The sequence below is a fragment of the Ceratina calcarata genome, unplaced genomic scaffold (assembly GCF_001652005.2).
Source record: "Ceratina calcarata isolate Rehan_Ccalc_2016 unplaced genomic scaffold, ASM165200v1 scaffold224, whole genome shotgun sequence".
Lineage (NCBI taxonomy): Eukaryota > Metazoa > Arthropoda > Insecta > Hymenoptera > Apidae > Ceratina > Ceratina calcarata.
This window is the reverse complement of record NW_017144202.1, coordinates 39071-56799: the sequence shown is the minus strand read 5'-3', so window position 1 is coordinate 56799 and position 17729 is coordinate 39071. Positions and strand designations below refer to the sequence as shown.

General features: G+C 35.7%; 1 protein-coding gene and 1 non-coding gene across 2 annotated transcripts in view; both read left to right on the top strand.

Annotated features, from left to right (window-relative positions):
• The window catches only part of LOC108622478 (O-acyltransferase like protein), a 19943-nt gene extending 14168 nt beyond the window's left edge, over positions 1–5775 (top strand). The window contains exons 6-11 of the mRNA XM_018020383.2: positions 60–395; positions 553–752; positions 1259–1391; positions 3565–3754; positions 3952–4094; positions 4245–5775. Of these exons, the coding sequence (XP_017875872.2) occupies positions 60–395; positions 553–752; positions 1259–1391; positions 3565–3754; positions 3952–4094; positions 4245–4706 (1464 nt within the window). The 3' untranslated portion in view covers positions 4707–5775. The remainder of the gene's footprint in view (positions 1–59; positions 396–552; positions 753–1258; positions 1392–3564; positions 3755–3951; positions 4095–4244) is intronic.
• Positions 5776–8867: 3092 nt separating this feature from the next.
• On the top strand, positions 8868–8974 carry LOC113464011 (U6 spliceosomal RNA). Its single transcript, XR_003388844.1, has one exon. It is a non-coding gene; the product is annotated as a U6 spliceosomal RNA (small nuclear RNA).
• The last annotated feature ends 8755 nt before the right edge of the window (positions 8975–17729 follow it).

Sequence of the window (17729 nt, the reverse complement as noted above, 5' to 3'; positions counted from 1 at the left end):
TTTTTCAATCATAATTAGTATTTTATTTTAAAAATTGTCTATCGCTTTGAAAATTTAAGATGCACACGAATTGGGCAAACATGCTGGTACTGAACGCGAACATAATTACGGACACGTTCTTTCTGATAAGCGGCGTACTGATGGCATACACCAGCCTAATAAAAAATGAGAAGAATCCTCGCGGTCAGTTCGACGTATTTGGACTCTACATCCATCGTTACTTCCGGTTGACGCCGGCCTATGCTATGATGATCGGCTTTTATGCCACACTGTTTTACAAAATTGGCTCGGGTCCGCACTGGGACCAATGGGTCGGCGCCAACAAGGATTACTGCCGAGAAAACTGGTGGACCAATCTGCTTTATGTAAACAACTATGTTAATTTACCTAAAATTGTAAGTATAGTTAGCTTGGTGTTTTATTATTTATCATCATCAAGTAGCAGAATATATTAATATTATTAACTATTATTGTTCATATAAATTTTTAAAACTTTGGGAAATGTTATTACCTATTAAGTTCATTCAATAAATTGATCACTTATTCTTATAGTGCATGTCACAATCCTGGTATCTGGCGACTGATATGCAACTGGTATGGCTGTCGCCGATCTTTTTATACCCAATGATCAAGTTTACGAGAGGAATCTTCTTCTGGATCGTCTTTGCGTTTGGCTTTATTACCTCGATTCTGATACCATTTCTAATTACGTTCACCCTAAACCTAACTGGAACCATGCTCTATTATAAAGAGTAAGTAAATTAGGTTTTCTTGTCTCAATCTCATTCTTTTGCAAATTTTTGTCGAAATTGCTATATTAATATTATCTAGAAAAATACGCATATTTAACATTCATTAGGAATTAAACGAATAATAATTTGTTAATATTTACTCAGTCATTTTTGTTCAAAGAGAGTTAATTATTTTAACTTTCTTCTATTCTTCATAAAAACAAAACAATGTTAACATTGTTTTGCAATAAAATTTGTCGACTGAAAAAACAATAGTTTCTGGTCTCATAAGGAATTAATCGCACACATTAGTATACGTCAAGAAGTAAATATTAAAAAAGCTACTCAATTTTGAAATGTACGGATATTTATAGGCTTCACTGTATCTGCAAACATACTAATCTTTCGTTACCACGCACTGGCATCTGATTTATTTCACGCACGACTGCTTTTAATTTAACAAGCTTTTTCATCACGTATTCCATTGTCGTTTTTTATTTTAATCTTCCTACTCTTATTGTTATTAGCAACATGGACGTAGCCAACGTTTACATAGAGATCTACACAAAAGTTTACAGCAGATACGGATCTTACATCATCGGTCTTGCTGTCGGTTACCTTTTGTACAAAAATCAGTCGAATGTCATCAAAATTCGTCGTGTAAGTATATCCTCTCAAATCATTATGCAATTATATTCATATAATTCTTCATCAAACGTTTCTTTAAACGTTTTTCCAAATTAATTTAAATATATCTTATTAAATTGACGTAAACATATCGTACAGAGCGTTGTGTAAAAGATATTGGAACCGTCATTATGAACAACAATTTCCTTTGGTAAAATGTAAAATGGGGCCTGGTTTTTGAATTATAAGCGAAAAACACTGACCAATGAGAGCGCGCGATTCGCTCGCGCTTATAATTAGTGACAGACGTCTTAGCTCGAGTAGTGACGCTCGGTCGTAGCCAGGGAAAAAAGTGCTTCACTCAGTATGAAGTGTTTGAAGCAAATAACGAATAATAAACTACATAAATAACAGTGCAAGGAAATTGTTCGTTCTTTATTATGAATAAAAATTAATCGTTATTCAAGTGGAATGGATGGGGGAAAGAAGAATTTAATAAAACAAATGAGAAATTAAAAAGTCGTAGCGAACATTGAATTTGAAAAATCTGTAAAAACAGTAGAGAACAGTAGAGACTGGACTTACTCCTTCATCCGCAAGTGCAGCTACTCCGAGTAAGATAGGTCACGGTCAATGATCCTGCAGATCCTTGTCGCTCGCAGGTAGAACAAATGGTAGGCCATAGCTGATTTCAGGTGCTGGTCAAGGAACTTTCACTGCACGATCATTGTCACTTTTAAATCCACAATTTTCACGCACTACGATTGTTTATATTAGACCGTCAGACACGGATATTCGGGTGCATCGTCCCGAATTAATGCAATTCAGGCGTACCGAGCCAGCCGAGAAAAACCGCGAGGCCAATCGCCTAAATGATTGTGCGGAAATCGTGATTCGACCTAGATGATGCTCCAGGTATTGCCGGGCAGCCGTCTCCGCGTTGTCGTTGCACTGCGCGTATATCCGAAACATTTAATAAAAGTCCGCGTTTGATATGATTTCATCCGACTCGCAACTGAATGATAATATATTTGCAGTTTTCCTTGAAAAAAATCGGTCTCCACTCTATGGTAAGATTCGTTTGTAAAACTATGTTTGGCCTGACCTTAGGAAAAACGCGGTCTTTTTGTATTTTTTATATAAATTACCCGCGTATTAAACGCTCAACTGCTCCGCGGCTTGCAGTTACTAGAGGTCGATGCCTCGATTATCTTTTACTTTACACAAACCCTTACCGCCATAAAACCGTATGGAAAACCTTTCTCCAGGTAATCCTCTTGCAAGTCCCTTAAGAAGTACGTGCCACTAACAAAAAGTGCCTGCAGTAAAAGATTTACTACATTCCCTACCATTAATGCCAGATGCGATGCACATCCGCGAGTCGTACCTCACGCATTCGACAATTTGGAAATAACTGCCATATTTCAATCAGTTTGAGAGGACAACTGCCGTAAAAAGATTATATTTTTATTAATGATGAGCTTACTTGTGGAAAAGTATTTCTTACTCTCTTGTAATGCATAATTGATTGATTATGCACTCCTCCATTATAATTCATATGACAATGCAAACGTTCCTTTCAATAATTATCATTTGATAACACGTTGAATAATACTTCAAATACTGAAATAATAAGTAACTGAAGTAATAAATCAACGAGTATTTTTACAAACGAATTTTACCCTGGAGTGGGGACTGATGTTCCGAAATAGTACATTATGCAACAAGGAAGTAAAATCGCTCATTATTCCCGCGGGTGGGTTTATTACGTGGGTAAAGTGGTTTTTTAAGTTCATCCGTGAATAAAATTTATTTTAGATTAACTTACCTATACATTTCTTCAATAAAATCTTCAAAAAAATTTCTTCTTCAATATAATAGTATAAATAAACGTCATAAATCACTATTTACAGTTGATCTGAGTTAACTTAGTTTTTCTTAGATGAGGGGGGGTGCGCGTGCGTGTGTGTGTGTGCGCGCGCGCGCGTGCGCATGTGTTTAACTATCTGTGTAATATACGAAAAGTACTTAATTGTTTCTTGTTTTTCTTGTTAGAAATGGGAAAAGAAAATTTTATTCCATTGAAGCGTTCATTATATTCCAAAGAAAGCGGTCATTAAAGAGAGTACATTCTAGAACATATTTCGACTCTTCTCTTCAACAGTTCAATATCGTTTGATTATTAAAATTTGATGATGTTTTATAGATGTATGTGATTCTCGGTTGGCTGGTAGCGGCGATATCCGGCTCCTTTATATTCGTTTGCCCCCGTTGGATGTATTTCGATGACTACGCCTACAATAGCATCGAGGCAAGCCTTTACGCTGGTTTCCACAGGCAAATTTTCGCCCTCTCCATCTCCTGGATTATCTTCTGCTGTTCTCATAGCTATGGTGGTGAGAGTTAAACATAAATATGATTCACTAGTCATTATTATTTGATGTATGTAATCTTTTATTGACAGTCAGCAACCAGTGCACGATGTCTTTTATAATGATGTTTTGAATTAATGTTTTTTGCAATTGTAATGACGTTTTTGCAATAATATTAAGTATTTTGCAATAAATTTAACGCAATTTTTGTTTTGTTTTAGGTTTCATTACTCAACTTTTGTCCTGGAAGGGCTGGGTTCCCTTCAGTAAACTAACGTACAGTGCTTATTTATGCCATTACGTTTTCCTATTGACGGAAGCTGGATCGGTCCGAACCACTGGGACTATTTCTGCTATGGCAATTGTAAGTAACACATACCATATTAATTTTGAACGCAATTACCTTAAAGATATTTAAAATCCTATTAGAAATATTGCTCCTTTCATAAAATAATTCCAAACGTATTCCTATTTCAGACTAATTTAAAATAATAAATCTTAAAAAAACTTCCAGCTTCGTAGTTTCTTCAGCAACCTGTGCCTTACCATGCTACTCGCTGTACTTTGGACTCTATGTTTCGAGATGCCGTTCATGACCCTCGATCGTGCCCTTCTATTAAACGGCAAACGACAATCGAAACTCTCGAAACCGAACGATTTCAGCTCGACCGACTCCAACAAAGAGATCTACCGTTCCACAGAGGAATCTACAGCGACGTTGTCCCAAAGTTGCGAGAATGTTTTACGAAAATCGAGCAACGGCAGCGTGTATAATAACACGGAGACTTATCAAGGAACTTACCATTCCATTTCTACGCAGGACCTCAAATTAGGTGACAGAGATGACAAGTGTCCGTTCATTTTTGTGATCAGATCAGAAGGTAGCGACAGTTGGCAGAAAAACGTTCATCAAAATAACGGGTTTGATGAAGATACCGAATCGTTTCAAGCGAAGGACAAAATAGATCATTCGTGAGTCGATTGTGACCAAGGATTCAGTCAGAATGAGATTTAGGGTATCAGATCAGGTGAATAGTACTCGGCACAAGGTGTTGATTTGTTGGTAAGAGGAATTAGCTTGCTGGTCAAGCATTTTTTTATACGAATAGAAGATTAGGAGAATGATGTAAATAATACATTATGAATTTATACAAAAATTGTGACAGCTTCAATTTCAGTTTTAAAGTTCTTGATTAAGTTAAACAAGATTCTGTCTTATCTAGAGCTTGAGAATTAAATTACAGTAATTAAATGTAACAACAAAGTGTGATTGCAATGCAAAAAGTTGCTGGAGCTATTCTCATTTCGTGAATTGAGAACAAATATATGTCGAATATCACAAGCACGATGTTGACATTTTGTGTTTGATACTGCAATATTTTGCGTATTTTATCATTGTTGTTTTTGTTGTTCTTATCACGCAGGAATGGATACGAACAGTCACTTTTTGTACAAGTCGGTGTTGATTCATCGACCTGGAAGTAATTTAACGCGAACGCGTAGTTAGGTGTATAGGAAATTAAGGTACAAATCAGCTGTGAAACACCCATATAATAAAATTAATTAGAGACTACATTATTTAATTGATAAATAATTTGGGAAACGGGAAGAATGTTAGTGAAACGAAAGAAAATAAGATCGTTCATCGTAAATTGGTACTTTGAAAATAGGCGTCTCTAATGTTAGTTAAATACGTAATTATATCAATGATAGTGTCCATAATATAAGTAACAATGCGATGATCTTGTACGATGATTATTATCAATTGAAGCGGTAGGATTAACACAATTTAATGCACAAACGCAACACAGTTTTCGTCACTTCAGCTAATTTTTGCTTAAATCTTACAAATTAATTTAGTCGTTAATGTAACTCTGGTAAAGTATGGAGCACAGTATTATTATGCTATATTTTATTATTACAATGTTCTTTAATACGAAGACCAATCTTATGTACACGCTGAATAATTCTATGACTCAGCGAGCTTTTTACCATATTCTATAATAAGAAAAAGAGAGATGAATAAAGATTACTGCGATGGGTAATTGATGATGTGTTATTTTTTCCTTCGATATTCCATAAATCGTTCGCAATTAACACGAAAATGCTATCCGGAGAAACTCTTCTCGGTTCGTTTGTAGAATATTAGTTGAAGCTCGTGTCACTGTTTACTTAGGCCGCTGTTTTTATTACGACTTTTCTATATATGGTAGTCTCTTCATTTTCCAAAAAAGGTTACAAGGTAAACCGAGACGAGAATGCAGCAGTTGTTTTGTCCGTGGAAGTAATCGATACGAGTGTACTGACCCTTTCGGGAAATCGATTTTCTACAAATTCTTCGCCGTTTTTTGGTACATTCAGATTCTTACCCCTTTTTCATGAAGAATTCTATTTCTGTTGCGTTCAAACGTGCTGTCATACTAAACAAAAGTTTCTTTTAAAGTTTTGTGAATTACTTTATTTTCAACTGAAAATATGTTACGAAAATTTGAAACAAATTTGTTATATACCGACATTTCATTACATAGCGTAGATGCAAATTACGAGATAAAAAATGACAATTGAATTAGCGGTTACTCGAGTGTATTGTAAAACATCGGTATACGTGGGAATTCGATGACATCATTAACGAAGAAGAGACAACGTTAGCGTATTTCAAGGGTTGCAAAGTGCAGCCGCAACACGTGCTTGAAAAAACGCCCTTGGGACAGCCTCGGCTCTTCCGTGGGAAAACAAACCCAGCATTTTCACGAACGCTTCGTTCAAATATTCGAAAAGAGATCCTCATTTCGTACGATTAACAATTTCAAGAGGCCTCACGTCACTTCATCGAACGCTTTTACAAATATTCCTCTTTCTAATATACAAACAAAAGAATTGTGTACTCTCCTTTCCGCAAGATTCATGAAGTAATACATAAAACGATGTGTAACGTTTAACAGTATGAAATAGTGACAGAAATTTTATATAAAATGATTCTATATAAATAAGTAATTAAAATCTAAACGATCTATTACCTACTGTGATGAATTTAAGATTACTACATACTCTAACGTACAATTACTTAATTTCAATAAACTCGTAATATTTAATTGCATTACACTTAAGCCCACTTTACCATGTTTTGATTAATTTGATCAATTTAATTAGCCTAGCTAAAGCCCTTTCTAAATATTTCTATTTTTAAACGTAATTAACTAATCTAGAAATTATTGAACTATTAGTTATGCATCACGTATTAAATTATATTATATACATTATAATTGATCTCTTCTTTTAGAACAACATACAGTTCAAATTTTGCTATTGGTTGCGCTTAATCTTTGATCTATTTAATCGACGATTGGTGAAAATGATCCTCAATCATATAACTTACTCAAATATTCTATGCTTCATTTACTGAAAACTATTGCACAGTATTCTGCAAAGCATCTGTTTTCATCTACTTCCAGAACCTTCAAGCGAAGCCCTCGCAATTACCAATAAACCCATCAGGCCATTGGAAAATTCCTGTCTACTATCGCTGGGTTCATTGTGCATGCTAATAGCGCGTGAAAAAAAAAACGGAAACCGTCCGTAATAAGCCTCACATAAATAACGTTCGTAGGAGAATAGAAGGAAGGGACTACGTTGCGTGAGTTCATTGCGGAAAAACGGTGGGCTCGCAGATGTCGACAACGCGTCGATCCTCCGTTGACAATCCACTCTTTCTCCGGCTGTATTCCTCGCCGCAGGGTGTCGGTCTGTCTACTAACTTTGCAACCCCTAATACCAATTTACGCAATCACGACCTGCCCCAGGGTTCTCCGTAATAACTAAATTGCATCCTATTTCGTGGCGACGATGCTGGTAGTCGAAAATGATACTTTGAGTGATAATGGCGGGGGTTTGTTTTTCATAGAAAAAGTACATCAGCTTAATGAAGACTTAATTTCGTAATTCTACACTCGTAGACTTGTTATGAACAGTTCCATGATGTAAATATGCGAAATATATTAAGAATAAGTTCATTAATATGTATATATAATTATAATAAGGGAAATGTCTGGACCGATGATCTCACATAGTTTAAACCTTTTTGTAAATAGTTATTTATAGATACTCTTAAAGAATAAATTTAATTATGATTAACCATTAATATTATACAGAGTGGTCAGCATTATTTTATTGATTTAAAAATAGTTGTGTCAAATAATACCAAACAACTTTCATTGAAACATATTTTTGTTTGCTGTAACCCCGTTCGAGATATTCCACTGTTAAACGGAATAGCCTGCATGTGTATTATTTGATACATATCACAATTAATCAATAAAATTATTTATTAATAATAATTAATAAATTATTAAACAAATACATTTTCTGGTTGGAGAAAAGCTCGGGTCCCAGTTTCCGTTCGGTGTTTCAGATTTCAAGGACGAGCGAAGTTAGGACAAGTTCCCGATGTAACGTTCTCCTATTTCTCGGACATCGATCCGTGCCTCCCAGAAGAACAGTCCTTTTTGCGATATCGATGGGAAGGGATCCCGCATCCAGGCGCCGCAACCTGGCGCCAACCTCCCCCGAAGCGCTGAGCGGAGGACCAAAGAAGCGGAAAGAAAAAATGACTATCTCCTCGAAAGGACTTCGACTTAACGTGTGTCACGCGCCACCGAGGAAGACAACCGGCGCAATAAACTGTAACTCGAGGCCTTGAGGGTCGCCTACACGTTCTCGATGCGCAATGCTGTTGCAAGATGCGACCCAAAGCTCAGTTGACAATAGTACTACTACGTGATCCGTCCTGACTTGGTTATCCGCCGCACAGTCGGATACAAAGGAACCACGATTTCATATCTGGCATGCACGTGGAAACTTTATGCTTGAAAAAATCTGCGTGTTTTGTAGGAATTTTTCTACTGGTATTGTACGTAGCTTAAGTACTTCATGCTGCTTCTGCATAATACCTAAACTCTTCCTCTCATAAATCACTTCTGTCCAAGGATGAACGGACACATGTTGCACAGGTCGCAGTCACGATGTAACGAGTTAATCAATAGATAGATAAAATAACAGACTAACAATAAGACGTTGTCGGTAATTTTTCAAATTATTTTATCGGTGTCGCAATGATTTAACAATGGCTATATACACAGCTGTACTTGCTTCAGTAGTGCATATACTAAAATTGGAACGATAGAGAGAAGATTAACATGGCCCCTGCGCAAGAAAGATATGCAGAATTGTGAAGCGTTCAAAGGGTGTATGAACACCGACGAGAATTGAACATAATTTATTATTTTTTTCATGCCTAGAATAAAAAGCCGATAATTAAATATGTATTCGAAAATTTCAAGTCATTATTTAAAAGTAACAATTTTATCAAACAAAATCATCAGAAGTGTTTTAGCAATTATTAAATGTTTTCTGGAAACGTATTTATTAGTTGGATGTAAATCTAACAATAAAAAAGAAAGTGAAGGTCAAAAAGGTCAAACGGTCAGAAAAGACCGTCAAAATTTTCCCTTCCTTTTCCAGGCAATAAACGATCAAAGGAAAGGGAAGGGAGAACAATCGGTGACGTGGATAACCGAAAAGTCTCGATCCCTCATGTGCAACCACTTGAGTTTCTTTATGCGCGCCTCTTCGTGTTTTACACTTGAACCACGGCCTTCTTCCTTTTTCTCTTCTCAAGATATATTCTTTCTTCGAGAAATGGCTTTTTGCTTTATTCGCGTTCACATTCCCAAGTTATTTCCACGAATCATACCAAGATTTTATGTCTTCATCACGCGTTGATATCTCCCTTTCTTATATCTCGCTTTATCTTTTTCTTATTTACGCGCGACGGCAAATAGATGGTACTAACTCTCATCACACGATTTTCGTGACACCTTATCATTCAATTTGGTATCTATTAAATAAAACTTGTTCCATAATAGTACTTATTATCACTAACACATAAATAAAAATAATTCCCCATAATAGTAATTATCATCATCTACCACACGCATACTAAATTCTAATATAGACACATAGGAACTTATTTGAATTCATTAACTCAAAACTTCATTTGCTTTTTGATTGTTTTATTTAATATGAATAATGTATGCTAATTAGCTACTGATATTTTCTGTAGCTACTGTAATGGAAAGATCAAGAAGTGGTAAAAAGTTCGCCAAACGTTTAGTCGCTAGACAGGAAAAAAAATCCGTATCAGGTTTCGCTGTAAAAGATTCTACCGATCGACGCCCACTGTTGCTGCCGATCTCATCGCGAGTAATTCGATCTGAGGGCGTAACCGACCACTTCTTATTCTTCTACTTCTTTTTCATCGGTTGCTCTTCGTTTTTCTCAACCGTTCTTCATCCATTACTACTAAATGACATGTCCAATATTCCATGTTCCTTTACTTCTTATCGAGTACGAGATAATAAAAATAATAAATTGATCCATTGTGCCCATTTGCACACAAATTTTAAGTTTATTGTACAATTAGTGTTGGCGTAATTGAATAAAAAAAATATAAATGACGTATTACCTATGAAAGAGAAAGTAAATGTTGATAATATTTCAAATTATTAATAAATTTCTACTCAAGTTCAGAATCCATCACTTCTGTTCTAAGATTGATTATCTATTTTTTGTTTGACAGAAGGATAAAGATGCGGTCGGGTATATTTTCCGCCGCTAAAGAGATTCACCCTAAACGGTAGTAATCTCTGGGGACAGTTCCCTGACCGGGACAAAGTGTCGCATAAATACGGAACTCGGCACCTGTCTTCCTGTTCCTGTGCACGTGCTTCTTCGAGCCAATCGCATGAATTAATTTGTCATCAAGTCGTGAAGACCTTAAAGGGTCAAATCCATAATAAAATTAACAAACAGATTTTTTTCTTTAGTATACTGATGGGTAGAACTTTTAAAAACATTTGGTTACATTTTTAAACACTAGGGATGCCTACAAAAAAGTTGTTAAAGATTTTATTTTTACATATTTTACCATAGTGTGAAGCACAGGTCAATCAAACAATCAAAAGTGTTTCTTTATTTAAAAATTTGCCAACAATTAATTAACAATTAATGCCAATACTGTTCATAATATTATTACTGTTATTTTTAATCGATTGATTTTTACTACTTTCAAAGTGTACTGCATTTGATGAGTCATTGAGTGACGCAGGGATTAAAAGATACATCGACGAAGAATTTTAATCGCCTGAGTCACTGCGTTCATAAACTTGTGTTGCGTACGTACACGCCAATGTTAGGTAAAATTAAAAACAGAATACATAGCTAATAAATTATTATATGTCTAGTGATAACCGAGGCATCTGGCTTGATCTTATATTATCACCAGGCATGGTTTCAAATAATTAGTTTCGCTTATCAATTCCATGTGTAGGTGAGTGATTTTTTCAAATATCTGAACGCTATTAATTAAAATGAATTGAGTAGTGTACAATTAATTTCTTGCAATAATTAAACATGTTATATCATTGTTACATTATATATTTGTTTGTATGTATGTATATTGTTATTATTACATATGTACGTACATACATTGTACTGTATAATATAGTAAGTATAATGTACCATGTGATAATTAAATACGATGTAATGATCGTAAGACAAGGGAAATCTTTCACGTTTTTTAGTGTAACAAGGATCATACCTAAGAATAATCTCCCACATTTTCCGGAATTCCTGGCTGGCGTTTGTTCTATCCATTTTTTCCCCATTAATACTTTTTTCTTCATATTTCTGGCTCTTCTCGTTGCAGATAACGGAGAAAGTGATCGGTCGAGTGGCTGGCTGCCAGTCTGGTCGCAGAAACTTCTTGACAGACCTCTGAGACGATGTCAAAGGGAAGCGCCACGCCGCGCGATCGACTAACCACTTTTAGACACGACTAATTTCTTCCCTTTGATGCCGGCCGACCGATTACCACGCCTTTCTTCGAGACTACGCTTTTCCGGGACGCTTTTCCCGTTCTTAAACGCTCACACGTTACCAAACACAGCAATCAAGAGATTGTTAAGCATCAGAGACAGAAAAGTTCTGATGACTCTGTTAAGAAACATATTTTTAGTACATGAATGTATACGTAATGTGCACATTAGAACTTTGTTATACAATATTTATTGATCTATGTACATATAAATTCTATCATTTTTCACCAAAACAAAAGTATTTCGGGCGAAACCGCGGAAGGGAATGCTAGTTATACTAGTATACTATATACATATATTATTATATGCAAACGATACTACACTACATATGTAATAGTGTACAATCATTATATGTATTTTTCAAAAAATTGTTTTAATGAATCACTAAAAAATGGAAACATCGCCCTCTTGCGTACTTGCGTAGGCCGAGAACCATTCAGTGTCTTTTTAACCAGACACGTTCATTCCAGCCTCTAATCACATTTCTAATCGACCTTCTCACTAGTACAGCTTATCACCGGAAGTCATTTAGCCGCGATCCGACGTCTAATTTAAGTCAATAATCGCGACAGCTCCACTCGTGTGGCGGCTTGAAAGGAAGCGTGCGTCGCATGGCCTAGAGAAATCATGGTGGGGGGATGAAAGCGGGTTACAACCCCAAGAATCGTAAGAGCCGCGTATCACCGAAATTCGGTGTCTGCTACTCGACTTCTCGGGGGTGTAAAAGTAGCAAGGGGACCGCGTTGCCGAAACGCAACCCAGAACACCTTCCTCTAATCACCCTCTAATTGCTTCCCTCCTTCATCCCCCTTCGTTTATGGAGAACCGCGACGAACCCTGTGAACGCACTTGAGATGCTTCTTTCCTTCTTTTTTGACAATTCCCTTTTTCTCTTTCCATCATTTTTGATTTTGGGGTTAGATATCTACATGCGCAGAAGATATTATACATACAGGGTATCCCGAAAATTGTCGTGCAACCGGTCGGGTAGTAAGTCTACACGTAAAAAAAAGAATAACATTTTGTCATTTAATGCTTAATTTTTGAAAAAATTAGTTTGAATATCCGTCAGATCCGTTAGGTTTTCAAATTGCTGACCATGTTGCTGCATACACAACTCTGATCATAAAACTAAATTATTGTATACCTTACAGGTAGTATAGAGGTACCTGACGGATATTAGAACTAATTTTTTTCAAAAACTAAACATTAAATGAGAAAATGTTATTCTTTTCTTTACATGTAGAATTACCGCCCGACCGATTGTACCACAATTTTCGGGACACTCTGTATGGTGTAGTTTTCATTTCATTATGGAAATAAACACAATTCATGTGCCGGTTTTTATTCAAATATTAACTGTTTTACTAGAAGGCCGATCACGTTGAATTGATTGTATTCTGGTCTTCATTTTTGTTTACTTTTCTCTACTTATCCTTTTATTCGTTGAATCATTATGTTATATTATTTGAAATGGACAATTATATCAGAACATGAATTCCAACATTTTTCATGATACGCGTAACTACAAACATCAATATTATAAAATTATAAAATCACGAAGTACTACTATTACAAGTTCAACAAAATTGAAATGTTCGAAGCATGCGACAATTGCAATCGGTGACCCGATTGAATAACGCAGTAGCTTCTTCAAAAGGGAACGCGTGCCAGTCTCGTGGCCTCGAGCTTCCGGCACCCGGTTCATTAATTATTATTTCCGTCCTTAAGTAGGCTACTTTTTCGGGAAAACGTTGGTAGACATAAACAAAAGAGTCAGCCCACGGTGTTCTGCACTGTTTCGATAACGCGGCTACCATTTATTTATTTTCATCGCGATGACACGTGGTTCCTGGCCCCTCGTACTCCCTTGATTTCAGTTCCACGCTTCCCTCCCAAACTGTTCAATTAATAATTAGTGTTCATTTGCATAACATATTACAGTGGCATGTATAGTAGATATATTGTAACTCCTAATATCATATAATATATTGTAAAAAAGACATACATTATAAAACATATTATACTTGCAACATTCTTTAAATTTCGTAGTAAAAGAATATTTGGCCACATGTATGTCAAGTATTTTTTACAATGATATTCAATTTCATACAGAGTGTGCCAAAATGCACGCCACTGGTCCAATTTTTTCGTTAATGACTTTGCTAATAGCGATTGAAGGAAAATGTGGAAGAGGAACTTTTGATTCAGAATTTCATCCTCTTTCACATCTCCAGAAAACAGTTGTGAATTTTGGGACAACCTGTATTATAAATTTTTTCATAACGTTAATTACTTAGTTTGCATATAATGTAATGAAATATTTGAGAAATGGTGATGATTAAGACGTGCTGTACAAGAAGAGAGTTGGATTCCTCCGCGGAAACGGCGGTAAAGAAGAATGTAGAGAAACTTCCACGTGCAATTTACAAAAAGATCGATAGTCATTAAAAGTTAATCTCTCAAAGAGGAGCAAAAGCTGCACGACCCGGTCGTATCGTATAAAATATAAATGGTGCGGTTCCAGCCAGCCAGCGTAAAGAAAGAGAAAAAAGGAGGGAGGAAGGAACGAACGTAAACGAAAGAGAAAGGTGGAGAAATAGTGGGTGTAAGACGAAGAGAGAGAAAGAGAGAGGATGAGAGAAATTCAGTGGGGCCATGTGGCGTTTCAGGAGATATCAAATCATACTACGTGTACGCCGCACCATGCCGCCCCCTAAATATAGTTTATTGCGTTACCGAGTATTAATGGATCTCCTATATAGAAAGGAACGAGATGAACGCCGTCGAGCGTTGCTAGTGGAAAACCGAAAATAAACTCCTCCCATTCGTTATCGATAATGGGCTCCTCTAATTTGTTAAGTAATCAGCTAATTATGCGGGCTTCGTTGAATATCACTTATTGGATAATCCAAATTTAGTAGTCCACAATTAGTAGAACAAGCAATTTCGTATTATATCATGGGTCTTTTAACTTTCATTTTATTGCAAATAATTTGAATAGAATTTATGCAAGCTATTTCAATATACAATTTCTTCATTGTTCTTATTGATTTGAGTGAAAATCAGTTTTCTTTGTTCATCTTTCTCATGAATTTGATTATTCCACGAACTTTAGAAAAAGCTGGTCACGAATTCTTTTCAGTCAATTCCTTCTGAACTGAAACACTGTTTATTAGCCCAAGTTGATTTACGCACGCTTTTTAATGTATCTGCTGTATCTCTTATTGTTTACCGTGAAATGTTTTCGATTAATCTAAATGTTTCAACTTGACGCTCCAGAAAAATCTCACGATTCGTCCAAATAAATTTTGTAAAGATCAAGAAAGCAACTGGAATCAGATGAATTTCAGTTTAGAATTTAGGAGATTTATTAGTTTTAACAGGTTCGATTAACTTAGTAATATCTTCATTTATTTGATCAACTTCTGGAAATAATAAAGGAGCAAACTGAATGTCAAAAAATGAATAAAGATGAATTATTACCGGTCGACACATTTTAGGAGGAAACAGATTTCGGTATCCGTTCCGGTCTGTCACAAATTCGAAAACGTAAACATCGGGATCCGCGTACACGTGTCCTCTGTATATCATAAACCGGTCGTGAAGACCGGTTGCCTTTTCCTCTTGCTTACTACGCCCGCCCGACGGGTTCATTCATGAAAATTCAAGATAGCCCTTTAAACTATAAACGGACCCCTAACTCACGCGCAAACGCCATTCACGTATGTACCTTCCATTCCCTCTAAAACTCTTGCCACTATGACAGATTTTACAATTGAGATACATGTATAATATATGTATACATTTTTAATTATTACATATTCAATTAAATATGTGTATTGGGTTGTTGTTATTATAGAGGCTCGCGAAAGTATTCGGACACCTTTTTAAACAGAACAACTTTCTTAATATTGGACCAAACAAAATAATTTTTTGTGGATGCTAGAAAATTTAGTTTACTACGTGATGTGTAAAAAGAATTTGTTAAAAATTTACTCGAACTCGCGAAGAAAAACTATAATTTCATTATAAAGTCTTCTGGAAAATAGATACGTCAAAATCGAAGGGAACAACTTGTTGACTGTGAGCCGGCGGTGATTTCAATGGGATTCAAGAATATAACTCACAGTCAATGTAACAACGAGAATCGTCTCGGTAGCCAAAGGAAAGTAGTTCTCCGTCGTTGAAATAATAAACAAACCCTTTTTGTTCACACCCAGAGTCGATGTAATATAGTGGGTCTCGTTGAAGGGAAACATGGTTCCTGATCAGGGTTAATAAAAATTCTGACCAGTGGTGTCGCGTTTCAAGTTAATATTGAGCCTTCCGAATCCTTTGACCACGATGCGGCAAAAGGATGAACGTAACCGAAACAGACCGACGTTTCTTTCCCGGAAGAATCGCCCTTAAATCATCTTCATCCTCGTAAAGTTCACTTTGAACCGATCATGTGTGAAACTCATCAGTGAACAAGTAGATCGTCAGTCAGCTAGTCAGTTAGACTGAGGATCTCCCACGCGGATCATTAAAGATATTGACACATTAATCCTTTTATACAAAATTTTCGGCTACTGGTAGAAAAAATTTAAAAATACGATGTCAGAAACGAGAATGAGACAAAAATTAAAAATAAATATGTATATTGTATTTGAAGCCTCTATTTTAATTGGTTATTAATAATGTTATTAATAACGTACGACGAACCTCTATTTAGAATTCTAATGACCTCGACTAATAAAAGCATCCTTAATTCTCTTACCACTTAGGACTTACGCTAAGGTTAGGGGCACATGAGCAATACGTGTACACTGTACACGAGCGTTGCTTATTTTGCGTCAGTTGGCAAAGGAAGTGCAGAAAGCATAGAAAGTTGTCCTTATACTGTTTAAACAGTACTTAGAAATTAGATTTTATTGTGTTTGGGATTCCGCTTCGTAATTTTTTAGGACATATTTCCTCTTATGCATGTTTTTTGTTTTTTTTTATTAATAATTCTAAGGAAAAGCTTTTTAGTCCTCTTTTCTCTACTTCACTAATTAATAAGACAATATTATTTGGCACTTTTCAAACGTCCTTTCAACGTTCGTGTGCCCCCAGCCTCTAATAGCCGTAAAATCTTTGCTTTTAATTAAAAAATAAAAATTGTCCTGTTATTGTATCTCATTTTGAACTGCTTCAGAGCTCTTGCATACGTCAATCTTGATTTTACTGTATATTTATAACAATATTACTTCCATTATTTTCTAACAAATAAGTACTCATTATTGATGACATATGTTCATAATGCAATTAGTTATTATTGTGAAAGATTTCAAAATCCTGACATAGTTTTTTTCTTTAATTTTTCTTCAATTTATTGTAGTAGCTCCATTTTATTATTTCAAATTGATATAACTCTAAAATCGGCTTCTAAATTTCTTTCAAATTTTTCATGTGAGTTTAATATAACTATTTATTAATAAAATTCCAACCTGTGTCATTACTACAGCTTATAGCCAGAACAAGTTTAACATCCCTACTGAACGCGAAACGCCTCTCAATTTAAGCACAAAAATAAATCTGCATCGTATGTTCGATGCATCAACTCGTTTCCCCGAATTTCACTGAAGAACATCCTATTTTAAAATCCAACGCCATTTTAATTTGAAGCATCCAAGAGAGATGTAAGTCGAGTGGTTTTCGATAAAAGTTGTCGTAATTAGCAGTAAAAAGACAAAAACGGCTGGGAATAGTATCGGTCAGCGCGCAATCCTCCTTCGTTACTCCATTAAGTGGGTTTACCACACTTTTTTCCAGGGGCGACGCTTCTGCGGATGGCAAAAACTTACTTCTGTCAGTTCGCGTTACCATCAACGCGTCGTCGCTCGAGTTTTTGACGTCACTGTCCAGTGAGTTAATATTTTAATATTCCTATCTGTGATTCCACATGCAGTTTGACATTTTAATCTAGAGGATGATAATACCGTTATCTTCGTAGAATGCAATAATATCTATTGTAATTAAGCACAAAAATATGGAATTAGATCAAATCACATGTTTCTATGAAATTAATTATCATATGTAAA